The 14,422-nt window shown below is 44.1% G+C and overlaps 3 protein-coding genes across 3 annotated transcripts in view; 2 read left to right on the top strand and 1 right to left on the bottom strand.

Annotated features, from left to right (window-relative positions):
• The window catches only part of LOC309543617 (uncharacterized protein), a gene marked incomplete at both ends in the record, with an annotated part of 248,485 nt that overhangs the window by 43,209 nt on the left and 190,854 nt on the right, over window positions 1-14,422 (bottom strand).
• Window positions 1,837-4,520, top strand: LOC309543615 (uncharacterized protein; the record flags this gene model as incomplete). The annotated part of the gene is made up of 7 exons (XM_082276072.1): window positions 1,837-1,858; window positions 3,097-3,218; window positions 3,305-3,428; window positions 3,545-3,642; window positions 3,732-3,959; window positions 4,039-4,245; window positions 4,368-4,520. The coding sequence occupies exons 3-7, from the start codon at window positions 3,344-3,346 to the stop codon at window positions 4,518-4,520; spliced, it is 771 nt and encodes a 256-aa protein (XP_082132198.1). The 5' UTR covers window positions 1,837-1,858; window positions 3,097-3,218; window positions 3,305-3,343.
• On the top strand, window positions 6,431-10,485 carry LOC309543614 (uncharacterized protein; the record flags this gene model as incomplete). Its single annotated transcript, XM_082276071.1, has 2 exons — window positions 6,431-6,496; window positions 9,364-10,485. 2 exons carry the CDS (start codon window positions 6,431-6,433, stop codon window positions 10,483-10,485), a joined length of 1,188 nt encoding a protein of 395 aa, XP_082132197.1.

Below are 14,422 nucleotides of genomic sequence, written 5' to 3'. Positions count from 1 at the left end.
AATCTTCCCTAATCCCAACCTTTATCATTTCATTCCCCCCACATACAATGTCTGGAACCGGCATTTACTGACACCAATAACTCCCCTCGTGGTACAGACCATAAATTCCCTCATTGTAATATACGGATTATTCTACATTTCCACACTATATATGTGTGTTTCATCATCTGCTGGAGATAAAAGACGTCACAGTGACTATGGAGGAAGAGGACGGACATGACGGGGGGAGGGGGGGTTACTGGGTGTAAATAGAAAATAAGATCTTATTACCTCCTCTGTTGCCACTTCCAGCAACGTCTTCTCTCTACTTCCTCCCGAGTCACCTCTCACCAGGAACTTCCTGTCTGTATCTGACATCACTTCCTGTCTTCCATAGAGACTTCCTGTATAGGCAGATGTGAGGTGACCACCTTGTGGAGCTCAGAGAAACTGTAGTCCTGAGAAATGTCTGGTAGTGTGAACACGGCCTTGTGCTGTGTGTGTATGTACTGTATATCCTTATAGATTGGTCATCTCCACTCCCACCAAGGGGGATAGAAATATATTACTGCTCGGGGGGAGACATTTTGGCCCCTTTGATTTTGCAGTAAAATTGATTGCAGATTTAGTCATGTAGAACATCTGTTATATGGATACAAAGAACCCCAGCCGAGAGTAAAGGGTGGAAATGGCTCCTGATCCCCAGATTTGGGCAATTATGTCACCAATATAAATGGGAAAAACCTGCGCTATGTGTAACAACTCAAATACCTACAAAAATAACTTCTACCGGACTGCTGCTGTAACAAAGGTAAGTATTCCCTTTATCAACTAGAAGAGCATTATGTGTCACAGCGCTGTCCTATTGTGTGTGCACATAAATTATCACAAATACACTAAAATATGTGGATACATTCATATATAAAGTGCTAGGGGCTCAAAATAATATTCTCTGCAGATCTACTGCTTCCACTTTACACCTACTTCATTTATCTTATGGTGTTGATCAATAAATGTTGTTAACTGATCCATGTGCAAATTCATATACAACATAAAGTGCTTTGTGCTCAAGATGCTGTTCCCTGCAGATCCACTGCTTCCACTTTGCACCTATTTCATTAATCTTATAATATTTGTTGCTATAATAAATAAAGTGAAAATCTGTGCAAATTCATGTAATCATACAATATTGTGTGCTCAATATAGTGTTCTCTGCAAGTCCACTGCTTACACTTTGCATCTACTTCAATTAAATTCTGTTGCTCAAAATAAATGTCCACAAATGAATGAAAAGTTGATAAGGTGTGAAAGTGCTCCATGCTCCAAACTGTGCCAGCTGTAGTGTAGCCACGCCTTCTTCCACCTCTTACACACGTGATGGTGAGGGCGCCCCCTTAGTAGGGCTTCCCCACTCACCAGAGCAATATGACTCCCAGCTTTTCAGCTACCAGAGTCACAAACATCCTTCACACTCTCCTCACCTCCGATGGCAAAGGAACTGGATCCTCCTCGCTCACTCCTGCAAGTCTGCTGCGCTTTCTGTCAGTCTCCCTCCTAGACTCGGCTTCCTCCTCCGACCGCTGTTCCAGCAGGAGCTCCGCCTCTTCATACACACTCAGGGAGGAGAGAAAGGGGAAGGATATACAGTACATACACACACAGCACAAGGCCGTGTTCACACTACCAGACGGTTCTCAGGGCTGCAGTTCCTCTGAGCTCCACAAGGTGGTGATCTCACTTCTACCCAGACAGGAAGTCTCTATGGAATACAGACAGGAAGTGATGTCAGGTAAAGACCGGAAGTGATGTCAAGTACAGGCAGGACGTTCCATTTAGTAGACGTAGAGAGAAGACAAAGCAGGATCTGGGGGCAGAGGAGGTAATACATAGATTAACCCCTTCAGGGAGATCAGTTAATGATTCCTATATCTTGCTACATAAAGCTGACCATACATGGTTCAGTTTATCGTTCAGCCAACGGACTAAGAGGAAAAAAACAGGCAATTCCCCCATCCACACATTGGAGGGGGATGGGGGAATCCTCCCCACTGCACTATTGTATTCTGACAATGGGGGGCGCTCCTCCACTCTCAGAATACACAGATCAGTGATGAAGCTATTGGCTGCAGTCGCTGATGGAGTGACTTTTATCCGGCAGTGACCACACATGGATGGAAATGTGACCGATCCCTGCTGAACCAGGTGAATTTCCATGTATCTATGGTCACCTTAAGTGACTTCCTCCCCTCCCCCTCATCTCCTTTATTATGTAAGTCATGCTGAGATAATCTCCCATTGGCTGAGCAATATTCTCATTTGTCTCTGAGCTCCTTCTTGCTATTCCTCGTCCTGCCTGTTGTTTCCTTGGATAGATTTTCTGTGTAGTGACCCCGGCTTCATCTCTTGGATGAGCTCGTCTGTTGCTTGTCCTGACCTTTATCCTGATTCCTGGATCTCCTCATCTCTCCTCCATATCCTCTTACACAGCTTTTCTCCACACCTGCAGTGACCCTGGGGGTGGAAAGTTGGCACCAGCATGCAGCAAAATCCATCCCCACCATTAGGAGCTCTGGAGAAAATTGTCTGCTATTTACACTCCATTCCTCCACACGTCACCTGATCACATGAGAGATTACTTTCACACTTTCCTGACAGATTTCTGTATGGTAAAGGTCAAAGTTCACTCTTCAGTTTAGGAGAAGTGGGAGGCACCCAGGAGCAATGATTTGGTTTGCACAGGATCCTCATATAGAGGGCCCCTCAAATCTCCCCATCCAAATGTCCCTCCATTCAGAGTCTATATGTCCTATGACATCACACTGACCTCACAGCTCCTCCCCCCAATGTCCCTCCATCTGGCTTTTTTTTTCTCATGCTCTTAGGATGTGGGCGGACCCTTGGCATCCTCATTAGCAAAGTGGATCTGTTGGTCCTGCGTTGTATGTAATGATGTCAGAATGCCTGCAACAAGCTTTTACCCTGCCCAGTGTGGGGGTCCTGTGTGGGTAAATTATACCTCAGTCTGAGGTGGGGCTTTAATCAAGTGGAAACCTGAATGGTGAGGTGAGGAGGATTCTGGGAATTTCATTTGATTTTACTATTTGTGTTCAGACCTAGGGTTTTCCACCTGTGAAGTCTGGAGATCATATGACCATCACATTGCCTCCACCTCCCTCCCTGATAGAATAGAGAAATACAAAGAAGATTTGAGAAGTCACCAGAGAGATCATGGAGGAGAGGTGAGCGGTGCTGGGAATTCTGGGACATTATCCAGTAACAGACAAGGGATGTGTCTGGATGGTGACTGTATCATTGTGTGTGTCAGGTTCCTATAAGGTGTCAGGATGTCACTGTCTATTTCTCCATGGAGGAGTGGGAGTATTTAGAAGGACACAAGGATCTCTACAAGGACGTCATGATGGAGAATCAGCCGCCCCTCACATCACCGGGTAAGAGGAGACTTTATTGTAAAGGAGAGAGCAGTACGGAGGATCCACCTAGATCTCCCATCATCTGATAAACACATAGAAACAATGTATTCAGTCAGTGTGTGTGTTTCCTACAGATGGATCCAGTAATGGGAACCCACCAGAGAGATGTCCCCGTCCTCTGTATTCCCGGGATTCCACACAGGAAGGTCACACCATCCCCCACCATCATCAGGTAGATGAGGAACAATCACTGATAGTATCATTAGGATCTGTACATTATCTGCATTGTTACCATTGATGTCATTTTTATTATATATTCAGAGTGGAAACCTGAGAGATTCTAAAGTTGAGGTTAAAGAAGAGATAAAAGAGGAGGATGATGAGGATGGGGTGACGGAGGAGTCAGAGTTTCTAAAAGAACACAAAGATTTGTACCAGGACACCATGGAGGAGTCATCCAGCTACAGAAACCCACCAGAGAGATGTCCCCGTCCTCTGTATTCCCGGGATTCCACACAGGAAGGTCACACCATCCCTCACCATCATCAGGTAGATGAGGGACAATTATTGGTAGTTCTGATTTATATACAGTATATTTGTTACAATGAATGTTTTATTATATATTCAGAGTGGAAACCTCGGGGATTATAATATTGATGTTAAAGAAGAGTATAAAGAGGAGGATGAGGAGTTTGGAGTGATGGAGGAGTTTTCAGAAGGACACAAGGATATGATGGAGCCACCTAATACCAGGAACCCACCAGGAAGATGTCCCCGTCCTCTGTATTCCCGGGATTCCACACAGGAAGATCACACCATCCCCCACTGTTACAAGGTTGGTGAGACAGAGATTATAAAACACAGACTCATGGAGACAATGTGTGGATTTTTATGTGATGTCACAATAATAAAGCTTATATTTTACAGATGATATTCTCTCTCATTTTCTTGATTTAGAGTGGAGATCCAATCGATATAGAATTTGAGGTTAAAGCAGAAGAAGAAGAGACATATGTGAGGAATGATCAGCAGTCTATGGAGGAGGATGGAATAACGGGGACATTTATAGAGGAGGACACTCCTACAGAGATCAGCACAGGTGGTCATTAACACTAAATACATTCCTCCACCCATACTGCTCACTGATTGGTCCAGAGTAGGGCGGGGACTGGGTGATATCAGCCTGTAATCCCCTGGTCACTTTCCTGAGCTGTGTTCCCCGTCCTGTATTCCTGTATTTCTCTCGGATAATCTTCCTTCTCTGTGCTGCAGACACAATTTTTGTATCTAGACTGGATTTATGGAGATTCTGGGATTCGGCTGGCAAAAAAAATGTGCATGATATAGGCACCTAGGTTATGAGTTTTGGGTCTTCTGCCCCATGCCTGAGTCTAACGTCTTGTTCCAAACAAATGAGGAGGAGATACAGTACAACATATGAAAGGTCCATCTCCAATCCTCAATATAACGTCATGTTCCAAACAATAAAATTGTCATCATTTCAATCACATTATTACCTATTGATGTTTGGTTGGGTAAGGTTGTATCATTAGGAGGGATGGTGGCGCTGCCTATGGTAAACCAAATGTATCAAATTGGTGCTAGTGCACTATAAAAAATTTTTTTTAAATAAAATACTAGTTGCTCATAAATAAATAAGTGACAAAAATCAACAATCCTTATGTAAATGATAATGCTCACAATATATAATGTATAATATCCAAGTGCAATATATAAGGTGTTTGTATAAAGTGGCTAGTGCATAAGTACATAAATAGTGATTAATAGCAATGAGCAACAAATAGCACTCGACAAGTGTATCAGAAATCCATGCAAATATAAAGTGCTAGTGAGAAAGTGCAATAGTGTCTTTATAAAAAACAGTTCAGCCCTGTATTGTGATATCAGGGTGATGTAAAGTGCCAACAGTAAACAGTATCCAGTATACACCGCAGAAAAAAGTCCAGTATAAATAAACAGTCTATATGTCACATGCAGTGACCACAAGCAGGTATATAATCCCCAATCCGATATAGGTGACAACACTCTAGTGAATGATTAAAGGGGGGGTTGTGACTCCGTGACAAGTGGTGGGGTGCTGGGTGATCCTTTCTGGTAAGAGAGCCCACTTACCAGAAACACCCACCCCACACAGGGGTATATAGCGGGTGTATTAAAATAAGTCCAGCAGCCCAGCGATGTCCACTTGCGTCCAGATGGAAACGTCCTACTGGAAACCTGGATGGTCCTAGTATAAGGTATCCCTTCCTGTGGCTCCTACTTAAGCTCCCAGTAATGGTTTGTTCCAGAGTACCCACCGGTATCACTCATGAGTATATGCCAGAAAATAGAACAAGGGACATAGTGTAGTACCGTAAGGTATTTATTTAACACACATGTAAAGAGAGGTACTCACATTTGAGCAGATAAAAACAGGTATATAAGAATGGATCCGAACGCTGTGCAGTCCAAGCCTCGATCTCGTGTCTAAACCGGAAGTGACACGGCACGCTGTACGCGTTTCGTAGTGCATACGTCATCAGCTGATGGATACACTTTGAATTGATTTTATCTTTTGGATACGAATAAAACAGATTTTATATTTTTCACCTTCAAGTTGGAGTGCGGCTATTTCTCTCTATACATTATAGTTGCCTGGACTGCGGATCCTTTTTTTTGATGGTTGGGATTACCTTATCACTGGAGCGGTTCATTTGCCCTTTTTGCTGATCTGTGACTATTCTTCCTCTGATTTCCAGACATCGATCCCCTCCTCCAAGGATCCGTAGCGATGCTGGAAACTAGGAGACCCCACATCAATAACCCCGGCCTCTTCCTCGCTGCTCACACTCACAGCCCTGGTCACCGCAGGCCATCGACTCCCCTTTGCCTTTGTTAGAGCAGACCTGGTGTCTGCCACTGCAGTCTTCTGTACATCAGGTGGCCGCTGCCCGGCCCTCACTACCTGCATGCACACAGCCTCGGAAGTACAGGTTTCTCTCATGTGGCACTCTGTAGCGATGGCAGATGTTACTGAGCCCAGTTCCATCAGCACCCTGAGCACTACTCTTCCTAACAGAGCACGAGTGACCCCGGTCTCCCATGTCACATTCAGTCTCCTGGGCTGACCTTCACTCTTCTCCGCCAGCAGCAGCAGATTGCCACAGTGCCCGCACTGGCCACACACTTGCATCCGCATGGTAACATTTAGGCATTGAATACATACCAGGCCCAAGTGTTCCACACCTGCTCCGGTACACAACGCCAGTCTTCCATCGGGCACCAATCGTACCCCAGTGTCCCACAGGGTCGAAGTCGACATTCCGGTCTGCTCTGCAGGATCTCCGCCAACACGTGGGATAGCCTCCGCATTCCGGCTCACTCCGGCATTCGCCATCTTGCTCCTCCACACACGTGTCTCCCTCTCAGCCCCACCCAAAAGCAAATGTAATTTATAGGCTCCCTTCCTCTTTCCAGATTGGCTGTGCGTGGGGGACGTCTCCGCCCACAACTCCAGATTAGCTGACTCTTTGGCGGTGGCTCCTCCTGCTAGGCAGATCTCTCCAGCGCACGCTTTCCAGCGCGGTACAGTAACCTTTTCATTGCCGCTCCAACTCAGCTCAGCCAGCATGAAAATCACTGTAAAGCAGATCGTGGTCTTCAATCCACACGCATCCGCCATCCTTGTCTGTACCTGGGCCTCAGTTGTACCTCCATCTCTCCAGGCCAACTGACCCCCTTTGCTATTTCGGAGAATTGTCCCACTGTCAGACATTGCATGGCCGACATTCTTCTTCATAGCATTTGTACCGACAACTCTCGCCATACTGTCTTGGAAAAGTGTCCCGCTGTCATTAATTGCACGGTCAACATTTTTCTCTATAGCACTGGCACAAACATGGCCCCCGACACACCGATCCACGTGCCCTAGGCCGTCATTTTCTCCGTCCACACTTGCATCATTCACTGTTAAGCATTTGTATAGCGTGATGCAACTCTTCTTCTCTAACTCTCCTGCACATTTCTTGAGAGCAGATTACAGTCCCAACAAAAGTCCATCCGTTGCCGCTGGCAACCACCACTTTGAACTTGACTCTTCATCCCACTCTCCCTAACTCCTGTAGGATGAGTCCTAGGAATGAATAAACAGGAGGGAACGGGATAAGGCGCAGGCCAAGGAGATGTTGGGGGAGTGGGTGGAGTCAGTGAGATGTTGGGGGAGGGGGTGGAGTCAGTGGAGGTGGTGAATGGAAACATGCAGGAGTGACTATATATGAAGGTTACGATCGCTGTGTCTATGACTGTACAAAGCGGAAATATTGTGTACCGAATGGAATGGACTTTTCTTTCTTTATAATAAAACTTTTTCTGATTTAAAAGAAAAAAACACTCAGAAAAGATGAGTAGGGAAAATGTCAGTGGCCTCCACCTGTAAAACCATTCCTGTTTTGGAGGTCGTCTCATTGTTGCCCATCTAGTGCACCTGTTGGTAACAACCCCCTCTGCTACTTGACTGAGCAGATGAATATCCCAGGAGTTTCCCTGACTTGATGCTATACTCTGATTATAAAGTGTTGAGCAGTGTATATGAGTGTGGAAAACTCTTGGTAATTTTTCTTGTCTTCTGACAGACGGACTCTGTGGTGGGAATAGAAGGACATCGGAGGAAGATGTGACTACAGAAGATAATGACATGGCATCTTCTCCAGAAGTAAATCCCGTTCCTCATAATATACATGACAGACCTCACCATTGGAGGAGATCATTGGAATCTCCTGATACTTCACATAGTCCTCTAATATCTGACAGTGCCGACGGGTGCGGGAAACCATCTCATCTCAGGGAATCTTCTTTATACCATACAGGAGAGAATTCATTCTCATGTTCAGAGTGTGGGAAATGTTTTAACCACTTAAGCCCCGGAAGATTTTACCCCCTTCCTGACCAGGGGGTATTTTGCGATTCGGCACTGCGTGACTTTAACGGACAATTGCGCGGTCGTGCGACGCTGTACCTAAACGAATTTGGCGTCCTTTTTTTCCCACAAACAGAGCTTTCTTTTGGCGGTATTTGATCACCTGTGCGATTTTTTGATCACGCGCTATAAACAAAAAAAGAGCGTAAATTTTGCAAAAATAGCAATATTTTTCCCTTTTTTTTATATGAAATTCCCCCAAAAATAAATGTAAAAATCAAAATTTTTTAATATTTTCGGCCAATTTGTTTTATGCTACCTATGTTTGGTAAAAAAAATCGCAAAAAGCGTATTTTGATTGGTTTGCGCAAAAGTTATTGCGTTTACTAACAAAGGGAAAGATTTTTGTCATTTTTGTTGTTTTTTTTTTTAACGCGTAATGGCGGCGATCTGCGATTTTTTTTTTTTGCGGTACTGCGACAATGCGGCGGACAGATCGGACCCTTGACTGACATTTTTGACACTTTTGGGGTTACCAGTGACATTTCTACAGTAATCAGTGCTATATATATGCACTGTTACTGTAAAAATACACTGGTAGTGAAGGGGTTAACTTTATTTGAGAGGGAGGGGCTGTGTGTGTCCCTAGGGGCGTGATTCTAACTGTGATTGGCTGGGGCTTCAACTGTATGCAGAGTGATCAATGGATCTACATAGTAGATCCATGTGATCATCTCTCATACAGAGAGGAGAATGACAGGCAGCTTGTTTACACAAGCTGCCTGACTTTCTCCCTCTCCCCCGCCGATCGCAGAGTGGCCGGCGGTGATCGGGTCCGCCGGTCACACGCGCGGGGGGGTCCGTGACCACGCGGGAGCGGGAGCGCGCCTCCGGCGGCGCGCGCTCGCTCCCTAAACCCTCACAGGCGAGCGACGTAGACCTACGTCACTTTGCCTGTGAGGGGCTGACCGCCCACGTAGATAGTCGTGCGGCGGTCGGCAAGTGGTTAAACAGAAAGGAACCTTTCTTAGGCACCAGAGAATACACACAGGGGAGCTTCCCCTTTCATGTTCAGAGTGCGGGAAAGGTTTTATTCGTAAAGAAAGCCTTCTTAGTCACCGGAGAATACACACAGTAGAGCGTCCCTATTCATGTTCAGAGTGCGGGAAATATTTTAATGATAAAAGAAACCTTCTTAGCCATCAGAGAATACACACAGGTGAGCGTCCCTATTCTTGTTCAGAGTGCGGGAAATCTTTTATTCGTAAAGGACACCTTCTTACCCATCAGAGAATACACACAGGTGTGCATCCCTATTCATGTTCAGAGTGCGGGAAAAGTTTTAATGATAAAGGAAACCTTCTTAGGCATCAGAGAATACACACAGTAGAGCATCCCTATTCATGTTCAGAGTGCGGGAAATGTTTTAATCAAAAAGTAAGCCTTCTTATACATCAGAGAAAACACACGGGTGAGCGTCCCTATTCATGTTCAGAGTGCGGGAAATGTTTTAATCGTAAAGTAAGCCTTCTTAGACATCAGAGAAAACACACGGGTGAGCGTCCCTATTTATGTTTAGAGTGCGGGAAATGTTTTATTCATAAAGGACACCTTCTTAGTCACCAGAGAATACACACAGGTGAGCATCCCTATTCATGTTCAGAGTGCGGGAAATGTTTTAATGATAAAAACAACCTTCTTAAGCATCAGAGAATACACACAGGTGAGCGTCCCTATTCATGTTCAGAGTGCGGGAAATGTTTCAATGAGAAAGGAACTCTTCATTTGCATCAGAGAATACACACAGGTGAGCGTCCCTATTTATGTTTAGAGTGTGGGAAATATTTTATTCATAAAGGACACCTTCTTATCCATCAGAGAATACACACAGGTGAGCATCCCTATTCATGTTCAGAGTGCGGGAAATGTTTTAATCATAAAAAAAACCTTCTTAGGCATCAGAGAATACACACAGGTGAGCGTCCCTATTCATGTTCAGAGTGCGGGAAATGTTTCAATGATAAAGGAACTCTTCTTTTGCATCAGAGAATACACACAGGTGAGCGTCCTTATTCATGTTCAGAGTGCGGGAAATGTTTTAATCGTAAAGGAAACCTTCTTCGCCATCAGAGAATCCACAGGGGAGAGCTTCCCTGTTAATGTTTAAAGTGCGGGAAATTTTTTAATAATAAAGGAAACCTTCTTAGCCTTTAGAGAATACACACAGGTGAGCCTTCCTATTCATGTTCAGAGTGTGGGAAATGTTTTAATAGTAAAGGAAACTTTCCTAGCCTTTAGAGAATACACATAGGTGAGCCTCCCTATTCATGTTCAGAGTGCGGGAATTGTTTTGCGCTCAAACGTTTACCTGTTAGACACCAGAAAGTTCATAGAGGCGAGTGTCTTTATTCATGTGCAGAGTGTGGAAAATGTTTCACTAAGAAAGAACACCTACTTACACACAGGTGAGCGCCTTTTTAATGTTATGAGTGTGGGAAATGTTTTCCAAGCAAAGGTTTATTTCGCAGAAACCAGAAAGTTCATACGGGCGAGCGTCCTATTTCATGTTCAGAGTGCGGGAAATGTTTCACTCCTTATGTACGTTTCAAACGTAAAAGAATTAACACTTATATTAGAGGCTCCGTTTTCATGTTCATGTACATGCACTGCAGCAGGGTGGCCGTTCGGCGCAGAATCACGTACCTGTACGTCATCTGCATTTCCAGGTCTGGGGCCAGAAGAGTTCCAGGAGTTCTACTCTTATCACAGTTCCCAAACCAAAAGGAGACATCCACCACATCTTCAATCCTAGGGCCCTAAATGTCCTCCGCTGGGCACAGGAGGCCCTAAATGTCCTCAGCTGGGCACAGGAGGCCCTAAATGTCCTCATCTGGGCACAGGAGGCCCAGGAGGCCCTAAATGTCCTCAGCTGGGCCCAGGAGTTCCGCATGTAATCCACCAGGTCATAGTCTCTTTATCAGGGAGACTTTTTTCTCTGACTACCCCACATACATGTACTGCGGTAGGGCAGCCATTGAGCACAGAATCACATACCTGTAAGTCATCTGCTTTTCCGGGTCTGCGGTGTGCACACGCACCACCAGCACCCAGCTTCCGCTGGACACAGCAGGAGCCAATCAGTGGGCCTGGCGGATGCCGTGTCTGTTGGTACCCGCAATCATTCCCGAGAGAGGCAGAACAGTTGTCCACCAATGTAAACAAGGTAGATCGCCGTTCTATTAGTAGGGAAGATGGAGATCCTGTGTATCTGATAATGGAGGAAGGAGATATTGGCGCACAGAGATTATATATAGTCCAGCCAGCAATAAATATCTAAAAATACCAATGATCAGGGTAGGGGCTTGTCAGAACTATGGTAAGAAATAGGCATATTTTTCATATTGCATGTGAAGAATTATGAACTGCATGACCTCAGAGACAAAGTTCAATTCATGGCCTTCACTAGAAACTCAATAAAAGGCTCCGGTTTGTAGTTTCCATTGTTCGTTGTTAAAAAGTCGTAAGCCGTTGTTGACTAACCCTGGAGATAACGACTATATTCTATGGTCTTGAAAAGAGAATATATTTGAAGAAGCCATAAAACATTGTGTCCTGGCCATGAGTTATTTTCCATACAATAGCAGATCCTAACAGGTTCCCCAAGGACAGCTGTATCATGGATTACCTAACTAACACACCATTGTTTCAACTATGGAAAAACAAACAACAGAGGAGCCATGGGAAGAAAGTTTCTGGTTAATTTTCTGGTAATTAACTTAGACCTATTCCAACTGTATTTTTAAATAAATTTAATATAATCATAAGCATCTACAACCTCCTTGTTCCATCATATACCAAGAGGGGATGTGGAAATGATGGCTATATGGACAATCCTCCATTGAAGATTATATTATATCAGTTAGATAGTAGCTGATGATTAAATTAGATTACTTCATATTGTAGATCCCAGACCATGTCATGATTATATTATTTACTAACATAATAATTCTCTAGTAGATAACCTTCTGATTGAATACATCACATGTGTCAAACAATTATAATCCCAGAGTATTGTGTATCAATTTAGATAATCTATAAGTAAGTCACTTATTCTTAATTAAGCTATATATATACAGGTATAATATATAGATATATATATATGGTATTAATATGCATACTCATTAAATGGCATTACCAGGACTGAACCTTTTCAAAGAGATATTACAGAAATATCAGATGGCCATGCCGGCACAGTGAGAATATGGACAGAATCTCATTTTTTTTTATTACTATAAATGAATGTAGTAACTTCTATCAAAGATTTTTGCTCCCTGACATACATGGTGGTTAGTAGAGGTATTGCATAATTACTCAACCAGTTAATGGTTATTTACCCCAACTAATGGGAAGAAGTTCCACCTTCTGGGTTCCACTCATTGTAATTTTTATGGCCTTTTTGTCCTATACAATATATAAAGGAACCCAGACGAGACATAGAGACACACACATCCACCCATACACACTCATCATACTCCATCTTACTTCACCTTCATTTTACACCTGACACTCTGAAAAACTTTAAGGACGCCAGACGCAAGCTCTCCCCTAACCAGCTACCATTTTGGGAAAGGCAGCCATCTTAGGACTCCGGTAAACGATCATTTTAAGCCAGCAGCCATTTTGAAATGGTAATTATGCATTATTGATTCTTTGATTTTTGTTTCCTTGTATGCTATAATCGTATGCTCAGGATATTTAGATTACCTTCCCAGTTGTAACAGCCATTGTAGATTTTTCTCTAAATATTATTTTTGTTTTTATAACATTTTTCCATTCTTGGTTTAGCGCTATATTAGCGAATTAGTGTCACGTTTTGCATGGTCTGTTCTCACTCCAACTGCAGCGGAGTGACTGTTGGCTACGCAATTCGCAGACAATTTTGTCTGATATATAGAACTCTTAATATATGGTTTTTACTCCTTCTGGGGAAAAAGTAATCCTGTCCTTTGATTTGTATTGCTGAGCCAAATTGATTCAACTAGCGTTATCATTAAGTTTGTATTTTATGTGAGATTATATTTTTGTGTCACCCATATCTATTTATTGTGAATACATGTCTTATGAATAAATATATATATTCCCTACTGTAGTCTGTGTTCACTAAGATTGGTATATGCTGTTAAAAAGAAATTAATCAATTAAAAAGAATTCATACTTCATTCAGAATAATATTCTCGAATGTGTAACGCACAACAGGGGTACAGTAAGAAAAGTCTGAACCCAGGGTGTCAGAGGGGTCAGGAGACTTGTAGGGTCAGGACAACTAGGGGGTACAGTAAGAAATGTCTGAACCCAGGATAACAGAGGGGTCACGAGACTTGCAGGGTCAGGGCAAACATTGGGCTACAGTAAGAAATGTCTGAACCCAGGGTGTCAGAGGGGTTGGGAGACTTGCAGGCTCAGGGCAGCCATTTGGGTACAATAAAAAAATGTCTGAACCCAGGATGTCAGAGGGTTTGGGAGACTTGCAGGGTCAGGGCCACCATTGGTGTACAGTAAGAAATGTCTGAACCCAGGGTGACAAGAGGGTCGGGAGACTTGCAGGGTCAGGGCAACCATTGGCGTACTGTAAAAAATGTCTGAACCCAGGATGTCAGAGGGGTTGGGAGACTTGCAAGGTAAGGGCAATCATTGGGGTACAGTAAGAAATGTCTGAACCCAGGGTGTCAGGTCAGGAAACTTGCAGGGTCAGGGCCACCATTGGGATAGAGTAAGAAATGTCTGAACCCAGGGTGTCAGAGGGGTTGGGGGGACTTGCAGGGTTAAGACAACCATTGGGCTACAGTAAGAAATGTCTGAACCAGGGTGTCAGAGGGGTTGGGAGACTTGCAGGGTCAGGGCAGCCAATGGGGTACAGTAAGAAATGTCTGAACCCAGGGTGTCAGAGGGGTTGGGGGGATTTGCAGGGTTAAGACAACCATTGGGCTACAGTAAGAAATGTCTGAACCCAGGGTGTCAGAGGGGTTGGGAGACTTGCAGGGTCAGGGCAGCCAATGGGGTACAGTAAGAAATGTCTGAACCCAGGGTGTCAGAGGAG

The sequence above is a fragment of the Pelophylax lessonae genome (genome assembly GCF_965119305.1).
Source record: "Pelophylax lessonae genome assembly, contig: HAP1_SCAFFOLD_269, whole genome shotgun sequence".
NCBI classification, from domain to species: domain Eukaryota; kingdom Metazoa; phylum Chordata; class Amphibia; order Anura; family Ranidae; genus Pelophylax; species Pelophylax lessonae.
The sequence above is the reverse complement of the archived record's forward strand: the minus strand, read 5'-3'. Positions and strand labels throughout refer to the sequence as shown.